Here is a 16,215-nt window from a genome sequence, read left to right on the forward strand (position 1 = left end):
AGTAAAAGTTATCCATCATCCATCATAGTGTATTTTAGAGTAAATATTATATGCAGATGTCTTGGAACAAATTGCTGGTTCTTGACTTGATAACAACTGCGAACCCCAGCATTAATCACAAGGGATCACAGGTAAAATACAGTATGTGTAATTGGGTGGAAGACAATACCAACCATGTCACGCTATCTATCTATCTATCTATCTATCTATCTATCTATTTTGAAGCCTATTGTTTTTGGAGAGGATGTGATATGAATAAATGGATGAGCAGAATATTGGATGAGCCAAATACTGAGGAGAATGACAACTTGTAACTGCCACATGTAAGGCGTCCAGTCTGAACATGAGATACTGAAGATAAGATACTGAAAATAATATATTTCAACTTGTTTACTCTCCTCTTACACAGTCATTTCCATTGTAAAAGGAAAAAAAGTTAGAAACTGACCTATCTTCTAATTTATGTGGTCACAATCATCATACATTTTTAAGAGTAACTCATGAACATCAGTAAATAGTACATGTACATATGTACTTAATATATTCTTTAACACGCTCTCAGAATAGGCATCCTTGTGCAATAAAAACAAAAATAAAGGCAAATGGGTCTTGTAAGGTTTTATTGTATCTTTATCTAAAATTAAAAGACAACAATACCTGTGACACTTTGTATGCAAGTGTTGGAGAAGTTATATCTCAAATTGATTTTGAGTCAAGTTACTGAGATGTCTGGTACTTAAGGAGCACAGGGTAAGTGGTGCCTATGTGCTTTTGGTTGTAGTGGTGGCAAACAATCTCCACGTCATAGAAACTGAACTGGACTTTGACACGCTCATTGGGTGAAGTGAGGAAACAGAGAGTATAGAGGGCGAACTCGAACTCGGGACTGACGCCGATGAAGATGCTGCCCTTGGGCTTTATACCGTTCTTCCAGCTGAACTGTAGCGCCAGGATGTGTTTGTTCTCGTCGGGCTGCAGTGAAAGAAAAAGAAAAAGAAATGGCAAGTAATAAACGAGAGGAGAAGATGGTGGTGAGGGATGGAGAAACAAGTAGGATTGTTCGACAAAAGCAGCTGTGGGCTCGTTCTCATCAGTCTGAGGAGAAGAGACAGGAAAGAAAGAAATGTGAAACTGAAACAGAGTCATGCTGTTTGAGGTGTCAGCATGTCATTATCAGTCTTAACAAAGAGAAAGACAATTTGAAACCGGCATGAACAGGAGGTGAGAGTGAGGCAACAAATTAGACTTAGACAAATTAGACGTAAACATCCTGTCAGTGTTTTACATACTTGTTATACACACTACCTGAGTGCAGAATATGGAGACCCATTTTCACCAAGAAAAGAAAAAAATCATGAAAAGTTAGATAGGAAAAAATAAAAATACTTGTCAAAAAATGTATTATTACCAACTATCTCCTAATTTTGACTTTTTATCTCATAATTATGACTTCATTAGTCAAAATATTTGACTAATCTCATAATTTTGACTTATTAAGACAAGATTTTGATTTTGTATCTCATAATTTTATAGCTCATAATAATTCTTAATAATTACAGAGTCAAACTTTTGACTTACTACCTCATAATTTTTAATAATTTTGACTTCATAAGTCTAAATGTTTGACTTGTCATGACTTTGACTTAGTCAAAATTATAATTTTTATTTATTATAATTTTGACTTATTTGGACAAGATTTTGGCTATGCATCTTAGAATTTTGACTAAGTAAATCAAAACTTTTGACTTACTAATTAATTATTATGAGTATAACTTTTGACTTAATGCCTCATAATTTTTTTACTTACTATCTCATAATTTTTACTTACTGTCTCATCATTTGTGCCTTCATAAGTCAAAATCTTTTACATATCTCACGATCTTGACTTACTATCTCATAATTTTGATTTAGTAAGTATTTTTATGTTTATCATCCATAATCTTTCATTTGTAGTCTTTTCCTGGTGGAAATGTGCTTCCAAATAGACATAGCTTGAAGAGATACACACATATTTGGGAAGATAGTCCTATTGGTCAATTCCACCATCACCTGATCATAATATCAAACATAATTGTGTCCCTTTGGTCCAGTGGTCCATGCAAATACTTTGGCATGCAGTAAAGCATGATACTACTGTAAAGGGGATTGATGAAAATTATGCAAAATAGGATATGAAAATGTTGCACTGTTTCAAGCTGAATAGATTTTTAAATACTTATAAAATACAATATTGTTTATCCTATATTATACATATAATATACAACAGACATAGTAGTGCTGAAATATATTCTTGCCCCATTTTGGTCACTCTTAGTTAAAGCAAGAAACACAATAACATCGTACCTGGGGTGAATTTGCATTGACACTGTAGCCTTTGTAGTCGATGTGTCCCAGCTTTTCTTGTAGGTAGAGCTGGATCCAGTTGTGAAAGCCGATGACAGTCCGCCTTCCTCTTGTCTCTCCAACAAACACGTGTTCAAACCCTGAAGAGTCTGGCCTGGTGGGAGGTAGACACACGCCATACTTTCTCACTTGTTGTTACATGCAGAAAAACATTCTCATGGTCATGCCCCAAGCTCAGTTCATTTAAAAGCAGATGGAACCTAAAGGTAGCAGCTTGGCATCTATGAAAACGACCAAATTGTATTAAGTCATGTGCCATTTGGACAAAATGGGACGTTTAGTGGCTGCTCCCTTCCTTAACATGCTACAAATAACCATTTTCGATATGGTTCTACTCACAGTGATGCTGACTGGATGTGCTACACAGAGCCAGTTCCTCCGAGTAAGACGGCTATCATCACAGTGCCAGATTCCACTTGTGAAGTTTTATTTATGTGCTGTGCCAGATTCCACCCACCTGCTGGATCCTCTCCTCGCATAAAGTTCAAACCAGATCCTGTACAGCTGCTCCTTGAATTGTGTGTCATCCGCTGGAGAGAGGTGCTTCTCTACCAGATATTTATGAGCTATCTGCAAACAAACAAGAAGTTCCTATAAAATGTTGTCATTTACAATTTTAGCCATGCTAGTGCCGTGGCTCTAGGAATGGCGATCACCACTTTGGTCCATCCTGAAATATCTCAACAACTATTTGATGGATTGCCATGAAATTTTGTACAGACATTCATGGTTCCCAGACAATGATTCCTACTGACTTTCGTGACCCCCTTACTTTTCATCTAGTGCAACCATCAGGTCAAAGACTTAATTTATTCAACACTTTGGTTTATGACCAAATACCAACAAAACAAAATACATTCCCATTAGCGTCAGCTTTACTTTGTGTTTAGTGCTAATTAGTAAAAGGTAGCATGCTAACATGTTAAATTAAGATGGTGAACATGGTAAACATTATACCTGCTAAATATCAGCATGTTAGCATTGTCATTGTTAGCATGTTAGCATTTAGCTCAACGCAAAGCTGTGTCTAAGTACAACTTCACATCTTGCTTTACCTATCAAACACTCCAGACTGCTCAATGCAGAATTGGTTGCCCCAACCCGATTTATCATCATGTACATTACAAACTGAGGAGCAAAACTGGTTTTGGATCTGCATTATTGTTCTGCAATTGTTGCAATGTTTTCTTTGTTTGGCACTGATGCCACTACCAGATTTGTATGAGATATCATATCTGTCAGAACAGAACAACAGCAGAGTTTTCAGGCCTACACCTATAGAACAAAATGTAGAACATTCAGAACCCTTCAGGAGTTGGACCAGACCCAATCTAACATGGTTATGAGTAATAAAAGTAATAATAATTTAATCATTGCAAGAGTCAGTTTAATTGTATTATATGAATATTTAAACAACTGTGTAACTCCTAATTAGTCCTCATTAATTCTTTAGTTGAAATGGACCTTTATGAGGCACAGCAAGAGGGGAGGGTTTAATTCCAAAAGTCCCCACAGGTACCTTCATAGTGGGAGTCTGAATGATGGAGTCCAGGAACTTGTGGTTCTCTGCCACCTCCTCGGGGGTTACAATTTCTGGCTCACCAGTGTCACTCTCATAGTTATCCAACAGGGAGATAAAGGCTGCAGAAACAAACGCAGACACTCCTCAAAAAGGGATTTTGTTTAGTCTGGGATTAATACATAATGTCATTTTTCAAAACATGTAATAAGTTTAAGTGCTGTCCAATCCTAGAAACGTGGATATAATGACGATTATGAAGACAACCAAGCATAGCTGAATACAGAAACTAAGTACAAAAATAGCAATAGCAATCCCAACTATTACATAACTCAACTCCTTATACAGCTCTGTGCAAGGGCACTGCCTTCTCTTACATGCTACACAATGTAAACCTGTGAAAACACCACTAGACAAAAATTGCCGGAAGAAGCCAGTAGTTGGAGAGGAGCATCTTTCTGCACCCAGCGCAGTGAACTCTGCATGCTCTGTGCTTATGCAACATGCCACTGTTCGTCATAAGGAGATTATGAGTAGATAAAAAAGCTTTACTCTGGAGGGAGGTGACGGGGAGGATAGCTTCAAACTGGCAAACGGTGCCGTGGAATGTGTGAAGAGATCATGTCAATATAAACATTTTTTGAAGCAGTAACTAATTCCCCATCCGGAAAATCCAGTTGTAGGCTGCCTTATCCCACAGAAACAAGTGAAAGATAAATAAAAATGAGGTCAAATCATGGTGATTTTGCAGCTTGTCCTCAAAAACAACTATCTGTACTACTCCCCAAAAAATATTTCTGCACTTACCTAAAAACGTCTCCTTTTTGAAAATATTCTCATCGACAAATGTAAACAGAGGATATCCTGCTCCATCATTGTTGTCGTTGACCATGCTGTCTCCAGCTTTGCCCTGCAGCAGGAAGACAACCACTCAAACTTTGAGTCAAAAATTTGACTTGTGCGAATAGTTTATGTAGGCTCACTGCTTTCTGTTTTCCCAAAAACTCTTAATATGCTGTTCAACAAATGCTCTTCTTGTATGCTTCCATACATTTTGCATTCAGTCATTTAATGTGTTAAAATGAGAGTGTTATGGATGTTTATTGATGTGATAAAAGTTGTTTCAAGATGGTACACAAAACCAAGATGCACATAAACTGCACATAATAAGATGTTGTAAGTCATGATTAATAAGAGGAGCAACCTCATGTCTGTGAGTGAGTGAGTGAGTGAGTGAGTGAGTGAGTGAGTGAGTGAGTGAGTGTGTGTGTGTGTGTGTGTGTGTGTGTGTGATGCACCTGCAGCGAGATCCTGTAGTCTTTTCCCGGTTTGAGTCTGTTGATGTCATTGTCCCATAGCTCCTGCACCATAGCCGACAGCTCTCTGTCACTCTCAATCATGATGCGACTGCTCGGTTGGGTTCTTGGTCCCGCAGTGGATGAGCTGTGGATGCTTTGGTCTCAGTATATGTCTCTAACAGGAGAGGAGCAGTTAATAAAGCTTCTGCTAGGCTTGGTGTTAACAATGAGCCTCAGCAGTGGACAGTAACAAAAAGCACATTTGCTCTCAGAATGAACTAAAGTACAATTCTGGGGTACTGGTACTTTATATTGTATGTTTACTTCACTACAGTTCAGAGGGAGATATTGCACCTTTTAGTTTTTTTGTTTTTACATGCAAAACATCTGCTGAACTATAAGATTAAGGCAGTTCCCTCATACACCCATTCTTTACTAGATTCCAGCAATTTAGCCAACTGTAGTCAATTACTGAGTTATTACAGATATTCATTAAAATCCCTTGAAGTTGTGTTTGCGACTGGGAGAGCACTTCATAATACATTTGTGTCACTGGGCAAAAGTTTCAAAGTTTATAGATGCATATATGTATTTTCCTTCAAAATGTGTCTGCCTCTCCGAAACGCAAGGTGCACTGTTGATTATTTATGTTGCATCTCATTTATCCAAAGAAGCCAAAACTCTTCAATAGCACATTTGAGAACTGGTATTATTTCTTCTAGGTATCAAGGTTGGCAGATTAAAAAAATATTAAGGAGGAAAAAATGTGTGCGCTGTATGATTTGGGAGAAAATTAGTCCTGTTTCCTTTTGTACTGTACATACTGTGATGATTTACTATAAGAGTGTTGATATTCCGTGAAATGGCCCAACAAAACCCTGAAATATTCTGGCGTATAGATTATCAAAAATTGGAATCGCTGTTTAATTTTTATGTGTTTGATGTGCCACCTTTGTTTCTAAAGCCTAGAAGAGAAGGCAAGATAGATTATTTCATTAGTATTTATTCTCCAGTATTATGCAGTACATGTTTATTTATATGATTTATGAATTTTGCTGTGGACAGGACGGTCTGGAATCTGATTGTGAAAATTATTCAAATTGGTTATCTTTATTTTTGGAGTATTGCTTTATTGCGGGCCGGGCATAGTTGTATGCATGAGACAGTAATAAAACACTCATATTTAACTATCTCTTGCTTAAGATGATTTTAATTTATACAGCCACCTGTCAGCACTGTATGGGGATCTTCATTTCAGAACTTAAATCTGACTAAGATATAGTCAGACAGGCATCATATCATAAATGTCACTTTAAAAATACTTTTGGAGTTGATTTAACACATGCTTCTTAGACAGATAGACAAATTGATTTGAAGTTTTACGCATAATCACAAAACAGTGATTCACAAGGCTATCATGTTAAGTTAATGTGGGCATGTGACAGTCCATAGCATTGTAAAAACATAATGGCTTCCCCAGCCAGACAGAGCTCATTCATCCGACTTAACACTCGTGTACCACCACTCCACAACTGCATTCCACAAAAACATGGCTTACAACAGAACACACATCCATGACACCGAACTCTGGGAACTTCATCATCACCATCCGAGCCCCAGGTCGCATCCCAACAGCCACTACATCAAAATCCACTGACCTCTTCCGTTGAGTCTCGTCCCGCTTGTATGGTTCGGTGAGGAGAAAACGATGAGTGATCTGAGGGTTAGTGAAGCTCCTCAGTGTTTGCCAGGTGCTGCTGGTGGTGGTTTCCTGTTTGTGAGAGCAGGTGTCTTTACAGGCATAGTAACAGTTCAGTCAGTCAGTGTATGGAGAAAGACAGGCAGGGGGGGGGCGAACAGAGGGCAGGACAGGAGAGGGGCCATTTTAAAGGGTTATCCCCTGTCAGCAACTCTAGCCAAAGGGATTACACCATGTTGTCGTCTCTTTTCAATCTCAGGCTAAAATGTGGGCTCTTTGTTTCTTTAGTATTTCATTGTTTCTCTCTCTGTCACAGCATAACCTCTGGATTACAGGGTAAATATGGGTCACGTTTCAGGTAACAAGACGTTGTAAAGGCTACAGGAGTATACTTAAAACACTACAGAGAGCACATTTTTGAATCAAACAGAAAGTACTCAACTTGGTCTGGTAATATTTCTGATTTTGCCATTTCATTCTAAATGATCTTATCTCTTAAGACCACCTACATATTTGGTCAAAATTGAGGAAAACATCTAAACATCTAAAAAGGATAGTGACATTTCTGAACAAAACTAAATTTAAGAAAAGCCTTGCATCAGGTTTTACACAGACCACTTTCTACATTATTTTATCAGCATTTGCTTCATTACTTTTAAAGCTTTTGAAACATTCAAGTTGAATAATGACATGTTGAAAGAGTTTCATATATTCACACATCTATGTAATCTTTTTAGTTGTTTCTAATTGTATTTTTTCACTTTTTTCACTTAATGCCATCTTTATACCACCTTTATACCACCATAAAAAAGGAGCGTGGACAAAACAACTTCTTGGCTCCTGTGAAAATAAATATATACTTGGATGAGTCAGCAGTGTCTGTTTGTGTGAGACACAATACCAAATGTGAATTTCCACACTTGTGCAGGTGAAAAACTGCACTGTGATCCGTAACAACAGCGTACGTCTGAATGACTGGAAACAGTCACCTAATCATAATCAAACCTGGAAAAAATGGAGGTACAGACGCATTTCAGTCAAAACATGAGTTTTTCAATGTAACAAAGGTGGCATATTGGGTCATGTTAATATTCTGCAAAGCCTAAATGGGATCCACATTGGAGGTGTGTATTTGGGAGGAACAACTAAAGAGTGCTAAACTGTGTCTCATGACACCCACAGCAACTGGAAACAGCATTATTGTTCTGCCAGCAGCAGTAGGTTTCAGTTGGGTGTTCTGTTGCTAGTAGCAACTGCTACCGGCACAGTTCCATAGAAGCTTAACTGACATTGTTACAGCCACCATTTTGTCAGATCTGTGACCAAGCAAATACTGACAGGCATCTTTTATCTACTCCTTAACTGGCCTTGTTGGAGCATTATCTGTAGGTACTATTTTTATTATATGTTTTGTAATTTGTGATTAATTGTTCTATGATCAGCTTACTGCTAACCAAGCTAGCCAATTGTAGCTGTCTGGAGCTAATGTGTTGCTAATACAACATTCTAAGTAACTGTTGGGATAACTGTGGTGTATTTTACTCTTGTGGACTGTTTACATATGTGTGTTGCACTTCTCATGAGAACTTAATGTTGATCTTTCAGTGGTGATGCTTTGTTTCTTCCTGACATGAAGCACAATGTAACCAATTTGACAGCTAACTAGTCTGTACTTTATTGTGTAACCCATTTTTACAATACCTTTGGTCTGACACGTGTTTATGGAATCTCATGGTTGCCTGATTTCTAATCACTATCATTGAATTTGTTGTCCAAAACTGTTTCTACAGTTTCAAAACTGCTTCCAGTAAAAACCTCAAAGGCCAATTGCCATCTTCAGCTTTTACTGGAAGTGAATCTACACACATAATGAGGGCAGAAGAAGAATTATGCTAGCACCAAAGAGCATTTTTCAGTCTATGATCCAATGAATAAAACAGACAAAATGTTAAGTGGTAACATTTATTTTGAGGAACAGTATGCTGAATGCATTTCAACAGGACTCTACAGGTCCTGTATTCAAACATTTCTTATACGAGAGATGAAGTGACAGTGACTCCGCCTTTACGGGAAAGTGAATCCATGTGCAAACTGAACTGAGATTGTATTTTTACCAGACCAGCACCAATTCTGAAAGTAGTCTGCACTTTTGAAGCAGTGAGGAGCAAATCATTCAGCGTTGAAAAAGAACAGATTTGATGCAGGGTTCAATTTCATGACGTTTCCGTCATGGCAAAACAGAACTGCTTGCATGAAATAGTCTCATTTATGATCAAATGTAAAACAAAAAAAGAAAATAAATTAATATTATACAAAATAATTTTGTATCTCTATACATTATCAAGATTGTATGGCCTCTCTTTGACACTAATGTTTGGCAACATTAAAATAAAAGTTGTACAAAGGAGGGTGTGAATAAATCTAGTCAAATATCATTCCTAAATGCCTTGGCTGTTTACCAAGGCATTGGTCTTTCTCACACCACAGTCCCTGAATGACTTATCTTTCCAACAAGTACATTCACACCAATCCCAGTAACCCCATCACGTGATCTACTGTCATGAATATTAACTGCAGTGTTCTTCATTATTCCATTCTGCATGGACAAATACACGTGACTCAAACTAATTACGAAACCATTCCCCACAACCAATCTCATGAAACTCTTTTCAACCTGCCTGACTTTCATCGAATGGCGTGCAAAGACACGTTTCCGTATATGAACTCATCTGAAGAAAACGCAGATCTAAACATAATTTTAGAAGAGAAAAAATTCCTGACAAAAGATGACCCCAGCCTGAAAATAACATATTAACATACAGAGCACACTGTCGGTCTCAGGGTTTCTCATTCTTGTAGTCAACCAAAACAATCAAACAAAACCTCAGTAGTTTTGGAATTATGGCTGAATCTCCAGGTGTGCCTCCATTGCTTTAATCCAGTATCTTAATCCTGTTTCTTGATTAGATCATGAAATTCACTTAATTATCCACCTCTTAAGTTGGTCTAAAGAAAATTTAGCTGTGTCATACTTTTGACATGTGACAGAAAGCTAGCCAGAGGGTAGATACTTAATATAACAAGCAGGATACTTAATATGACAAAGAAGGGCAAATGCACAGTCTTTTCTCTGTCACACTCAGAGGGGATGGTTACTAGCTAATTGGAAGTAAACACCTTGAATTTACCAAACTGAGCTTAGTCAGCGGTTCCAGTATCAGCCCTTGATCATTATAAGCCTGCGAGATGTCAAAACTGATCATGAAATGTATGTAAAATTAAGAAGAGAGAAAGTAGATCTCTAGACCTTATCGACTGTATAACAAAGAGAAATCCAACCAAAATTTAGATTTGTTTTTTTTCTGTTCACTTGCTTTAAGTTTTGAATTCAAATTCCAGTCACAAACTACTTATCAAAGTATGTATCCTTCATAACCATAAGAGTGATTATTTAAGAAAACGTCTACTTTTACCAAAATGACCACAGCCGTTTCTCTTTCTATTTCTCTTTGAGATTAAAGCTAAAGCTGTTCTTGCCGTTCCTGACAGAATACTTAATATACATGACATCTGTCATATATTAAGTAAATATGAAAAATGTACACCCAGGCATTGAATGTTTTATACCCAAGATGCCTGATCATATTGAAAACAAACAATAGTACCATGTTGCATGGTTGTAGTGGCACTGTTGTGCTAATGCAGGTGTAGTGAGTGCCACAGGTGAAGTGATAGTTATGCGAGATAAAGTGCATTCAAACGGCACATACAGCAGTGAGATACTGCACTGGTATCAGTCCTCCTCATCACTCCAGAAGGCATCTTCTTCATCGAGATCCACACCATGGAAGAGTCTGCAACAGGCAAGAAAAGACACATTCAACCAATGTGTTTACAGATGTGTCAGTGACTAATTGGCTGAAATGATGAAATAAAAGATCACTCACTGGTTGTAACAAGGTGAATGGGGGTTGTTAAAGTGACTGTATGGGTTGACTTTGCTGAGCAGGCCAAGGCACAGCCAACAGAAGTACTGTCTACACGAGGTACATGTCATCTTATTACAGCCATCCACTTTCTAGAGAGACACAGAGACAAGGCATCAGTGGGAGAGGACTCAGCAAACGTCAATTAACAAAAGTAACTGACATAACCTGGGACTGGACATAGGAATCTTCAGGGACACTACAGAATAGATATAAACATTTAAGAGAGAGTTAGTTCCATTTAACAGAAGCACTGACTGTTGTTAAATACTTAATCATCTGTACATTTAAACTAAAATGGCTTTTGGAACAATTAAAGGACATTTTTGGACGAACTGTGTATCAAACACAGGTTGCAGTTAATTTTGTATTCACCTGTCAACCTTCTTTCATTCTGTGTATAATGTTGGTAATGAAAATAAACACTCGGTTTCATATTTGAAAACTGACAGCAGCGAACACTGACCCCTGGTGATAAAGTCAAAGCCTGTTCTACTGTCCTGTTACCAGCAAGGGGAGCCCGACCTGTATATTGGTTCCACACCGTGGGCAGCATTTGCAGTTCTCATTGAGCCAGTCTGTGCTAAAGGACTCTTCCACTGCTTTCTGGATCACCCTCTTCCCAAAGCGTTGCTCCATGAACTTCTTCCCCTCAGTTGTGGCTGACAGGTACTCATCTCTGAGGTTACGCAATTCATCTGTGGCGCAAGACAGAAAACAGGGACAGCATTGGTTTTAACCTGAGGACTGAGGGTTGGGATTGCTAAAATCTGGTACCAAGTGATGGCTCTCAACTCCTAATTCTATTCTAGGGCACAAACCCACACTTTTCAGTTGAAGTATCCATACTCAATACTCCTTTTAGTAACACGTGTTGTGCAGCTATTTTTGTTTTAACATTGCAAAAGATTTAAAAAGAAGCTTCCAAGTCTTATGAAGCTCAAGCTGTCAGCTGACAGCAGCATTAAATTTCATAAATATATAACAACACTGACAAAATAACTACTTGTCTCTCGTTGCCCTTCTAAACAAAATTACTGTATTTTCAGTGACATTACCTGCAGGGATTTTACAGTTGGAGAGACCATGATAGCCCAGCTTGCACAGTGTGCAAAAAGCATACTGGCAGGCCGAGCAAATTCCCATGGTTGTGTCTGGCTCCACCATAACAGCAGTGCCGCATGACTGGCGGGGACAGTAGACCACATCGGCCATGAGGTCCAGACTAGACTGGAGCAGCAAACGGTCATAACGGGCAAACAGCTCCTCATCTACCAGCTGCTTCACCTGAGAGATGAAGACAGAGGGAGGGTAATTGTTCATTACAACTGATAGGGTGGGAAAACTCAACTCAATTAGAAATTGCAGAGTGGGAATTTAGTTAAACCCTCGTCTGCAAAAGCACTTTTGTAAAGTGACTTTAGAACTACAAACAAACACAGGCACATACACACACATCTACTTTACCGCTCTCTTACCTGCAACGGTGTGGCTAAGGAGGTACATTTTGGCTCAGGGCAATTAAGGCACTGAACGTTGCCGTCCCGTATTTGGATCTGGAAGTATTCAGTCATGCAGGCCTTGCAGTAGACATGCTGGCACTCCTTAAAGCAGAGGCAGCTGGAGCCCAGTTTCTCTAAAAAGCATATCCCACAGCAAAACACCTTGCTGTCAAACACCCTCTGCCGCTGCGCCTCGTCAAAGTCCAGGAGCTGAGGTAGGAGGTCGGCACGCGGGTCCATCAGCAGGATGGTCCGCGGGTCCAGTTGAGAAGACGAAGACAACTGCGGTTCAGACTTTTCCTTCTTCACTTCTCTTTTGTTCTCCTCAGCATTTTCAGAATGACTCCCACACTGCGTCAGAGCTGAACAAAATTGATAAACGTAAAAATCACTCTCAAAAAACAACCAAAAAAGTCTACATTTTTACAAAACTAAAGTGTGCTCCTTGCAGATACTTAAGCAAAATAATATCATCTTCTCATGGAAGGGAAATACTCATCATGTGGTAAATTTACTTAACATGTAAATTGACTGAGGAATCAAGTGCTTTATTTGATCAATGTAGACCTTGTGTAAGGTCTACATTGATCAAATAAGGACTTGTTTGAGACACCAGCAATTGTTTTATAGCAAACAAATTAGGCAGGGTGAATAAATGCTAAATGCTCATACTGTACCCAGTTAATCTACAGTATCAGACAGCCAATCTACTTAGCAGCAGAATGGTAGTAAGAGAATAGCAATGAAAGAAAATTAGGAAATGTTATCTACTCTTAATAGATATATATTGGTATGACTATTAGAGAGGTATCTTAGCTAATGCAGATGCATCCACAGAAGCAAAATAACTACATTAATTTAACAAAACACATACTGTACCTGTGGCTGCAGGTTCGGTTTTCCTGCGCTCACCACCTGCCTTACTTCCTCCCCTGATGACTTCAAGAGGAGACTGGATGCCCAGAAAGTCCAGAGCCTCCTCTTTGAGGAGCTGGATCCATGTGAAGAGAATCACACAGCCTTGGTTCTCCTCCCACAGCTCATCCAGGCGTCTGCACAGAGCGCTCATCTGAGGAGATAAAATGGAAAAGGAGAAGGAACAGGTATTGAGAGTGATGAATGGTAAGGACTGCCCAGAAACTTTGTTTTGAGTGATACCAACAATCTTTTTCAAGGTAAAGCGTAGTTGACTATCAATGTGAATACTTTGCCAAACCCTGCCGACATGTACAGGTCAGCTTTTGTATAGTTATATAGTGAAGATATAAGCGAGCATTAGTCTTACCTGTGCTCTGGTCATCCATTTAGAGCTGAGAGTGAAAGTTGGTGAGGAAGTGGATGGATAGTCTGCAGGAAGCTCAAAGTTGAGGACCAAAGGAGGTAGGAAGCAGACATGATATTCAGTTTGCTTCTCTCCTGCAAGACAGAGGGGATTTCATTACATTCCTAATGGGAGTAAGACTAATAAATATGGCTTAAGTGGGAGAGAATACACTTAACGTGTCAGTTCATGCACTATTACTTTATACCGTATTATTATCATCAACCGGTAAACCCACTTTGTACTTCACACTTATTTTAATTTTATACTTATACCAACTTGGTACTTCATATATCTGACCTGTATTATAGTGTATTATATTTTTTGCTTAGTACTTCTATTCCTGTGTGCACTGACGTGATAGTGAGCTGCTGTGACAAAAGAGTTTCCCCTCTGGGATCAATAAAGTATTTCTGATTCTGATTCTGAATAACTTTATGCAAATCATCTACAATACAGAAGGAAGGCAATATATGAAAAGTGCTTACTACACTTGACTTGCAAATGATTTGTGTTTAAGTTGTATGCCTTGCTCTTATTTCAACACACAGCTTACTGACAGCTGTACCTTTGACAACAACTTTGAAATCAGGAGGGAGCTCCAGACAGAGTTGGATCTCTCCCCCCTGTGCAGAATCCGCCCGGTGGAACTCCTCCTCATCATAGATGCTTGCTAAAGCAAGCAGCTCATCCTCCTGGGCTTCCTTGTCCTCAGACATTTACATTCCTGTAATAACAATATAACATAAATTCATAATTACGAAAATCTACAATAAACAGCAAAAGCAACTCATGGATGTAAAAAAAAAAAAAAAAAAAGCCAAACAACTACCAGACATCACACAGTCAAAGTGAGTTTTGGCGAATCTCGTATTTCACTAGCTACTATCAATACAAAAACAAAATCAGCATTTGACATTTAATTAACGTTTTACCTTTACACACGCCTACCTTTTCGTGTATTGATTATTTGATCTAAATCACTATTCTCGAGGCACTCTCGTACACAGAGTAAGTGAACGCTACATCAGTGGTGAGCATAGTCTGTATTTACACACAGCTAACGTAACTTTGTTGTGATATAACGTCAGTTTGCCTCTTAGCTAACGTTAAGGCTATAACGTTACTATGGCTCAAACGTTAGCACGCTAACTAGCAAAAGTAACGTGGTCGTCATTAAATGATTATTTAACAACAATATAAAGGAATGTTGTTGAGGACAGGGGGAAACCGGCAAACTTCACGCCAGGAGACAGTTAATCTAGCGAACTAGGAAACTAGCAGCGGGGAAAAGCATTCAAGCTACCTAGCAATGTTAGCTGTAAACAGTGGCTATGGCTACAGTCGGAGCTCGGCCCTCTGTGGCAACTCTGTACATCTGAGCAAAGCTATTTCAAGTGCGATAACACAGTACTAATATGAAAATAACGCGTTTCTTACCTTGTCTGACTCGAGTATTAACCTAGTGACTCCTGCACTCTGACTGGTTCATGACTGGGGCAGTTTGGGTGTGACAGCGCCCCCTGCAGGCTAGTTGGTGTACTACAGGTTTACTTCGGCGTTCACTTCCTCCATTCAAACTGCTATTAGCGACACATCCGTTCATATTTATTTACAAAAAATATGTCGTCTGTGCGTATTTATTTTTTATTAGTACAGTCTAAGAGAAGTTGACTAATGTCACACAAATGTATGTTCTGAAATTATGTATACCCCTCCTATTGTTAAATAAAATGTTTTATGACTGGAGAAGGACCTGGCTGCAGACTCGGGTTGACTGAGACAACCATTTTATACATCATCATATTAGGGGTTCAAGCCCCGAGGGGGTTAGTGCTGTCTTATTATTAATAGTTGTCTTATGCCGTGGCTCAAATTCCCGTGAGCTGGAATGAGCTAGAAACATGAAACTTGGCCCAGTATCTTGAAATGATGTGCATGTGCTTCTACGGAAAATGAGCCCAATCGGCCACATGGTGGCGCTGTAATCGCGGCCCAAAAATGCTATTTTGAACAGGCCACGCCCCTCACACCATACGTCTGAATGGCTTGACTTTTCATATACAAGTCCAGCTCAATGTGCTCTATGAAAAAGCCTCTTGCACCACTAAAGTCCGCCTAGGTAGATTTTCCGCCATTTTGATTTTTCTGAAAAACACATTTTTGACACATCCTCCTAAACCGTAGGTCTGATTGCTACCAAATTTTTGGTGGATAATTACTGGACGGAGGTTGTTAAAAGTGTTATAAATCTTGTTGATATCTTACTTAATTTTCAAGATATTGACCAATGAACTTCAAAAGGGGCGTGGCTCAGCTTATGAACAGACCAAAGTCAACAACCTTTGGGACAATTATCACAAAACTTACAGGATATGTCCACATAAGTACCTGAAACATACCCTAAAAGTTTCAGTCAAATCGACAGCTGGGGGCGCTACAAACACAAATCAGACTATGAATCACATCATATTATTTTCTTCATTC

The 16,215-nt window shown here is 38.8% G+C and overlaps 2 protein-coding genes and 1 long non-coding RNA gene across 3 annotated transcripts; 1 reads left to right on the forward strand and 2 right to left on the reverse strand.

Moving 5' to 3' along the window:
- Window positions 1-603: 603 nt before the first annotated feature.
- endou2 (endonuclease, polyU-specific 2) lies at window positions 604-7,081 on the reverse strand. Its single transcript, XM_044223487.1, has 7 exons — window positions 6,879-7,081; window positions 5,221-5,395; window positions 4,730-4,832; window positions 3,923-4,044; window positions 2,861-2,973; window positions 2,344-2,497; window positions 604-972 (listed from the first exon to the last, which is right to left on the reverse strand). Exons 2-7 carry the CDS (start codon window positions 5,320-5,322, stop codon window positions 718-720), a joined length of 849 nt encoding a protein of 282 aa, XP_044079422.1. The 5' UTR covers window positions 5,323-5,395; window positions 6,879-7,081; the 3' UTR covers window positions 604-717.
- Window positions 7,082-7,995: 914 nt separating this feature from the next.
- On the forward strand, window positions 7,996-9,779 carry LOC122888565. The gene is made up of 2 exons (XR_006380725.1): window positions 7,996-8,304; window positions 8,710-9,779. It is a non-coding gene; the product is annotated as an uncharacterized LOC122888565 (long non-coding RNA).
- On the reverse strand, window positions 8,868-15,318 carry rnf14 (ring finger protein 14). Its single transcript, XM_044223178.1, has 9 exons — window positions 15,169-15,318; window positions 14,297-14,455; window positions 13,693-13,823; window positions 13,287-13,476; window positions 12,384-12,769; window positions 11,964-12,192; window positions 11,431-11,603; window positions 10,867-10,997; window positions 8,868-10,773 (listed from the first exon to the last, which is right to left on the reverse strand). Exons 2-9 carry the CDS (start codon window positions 14,445-14,447, stop codon window positions 10,713-10,715), a joined length of 1,452 nt encoding a protein of 483 aa, XP_044079113.1. The 5' UTR covers window positions 14,448-14,455; window positions 15,169-15,318; the 3' UTR covers window positions 8,868-10,712.
- Between the last annotated feature and the right edge of the window lie 897 nt (window positions 15,319-16,215).

Source organism: Siniperca chuatsi, linkage group LG14 (genome assembly GCF_020085105.1).
Source record: "Siniperca chuatsi isolate FFG_IHB_CAS linkage group LG14, ASM2008510v1, whole genome shotgun sequence".
NCBI lineage: Eukaryota > Metazoa > Chordata > Actinopteri > Centrarchiformes > Sinipercidae > Siniperca > Siniperca chuatsi.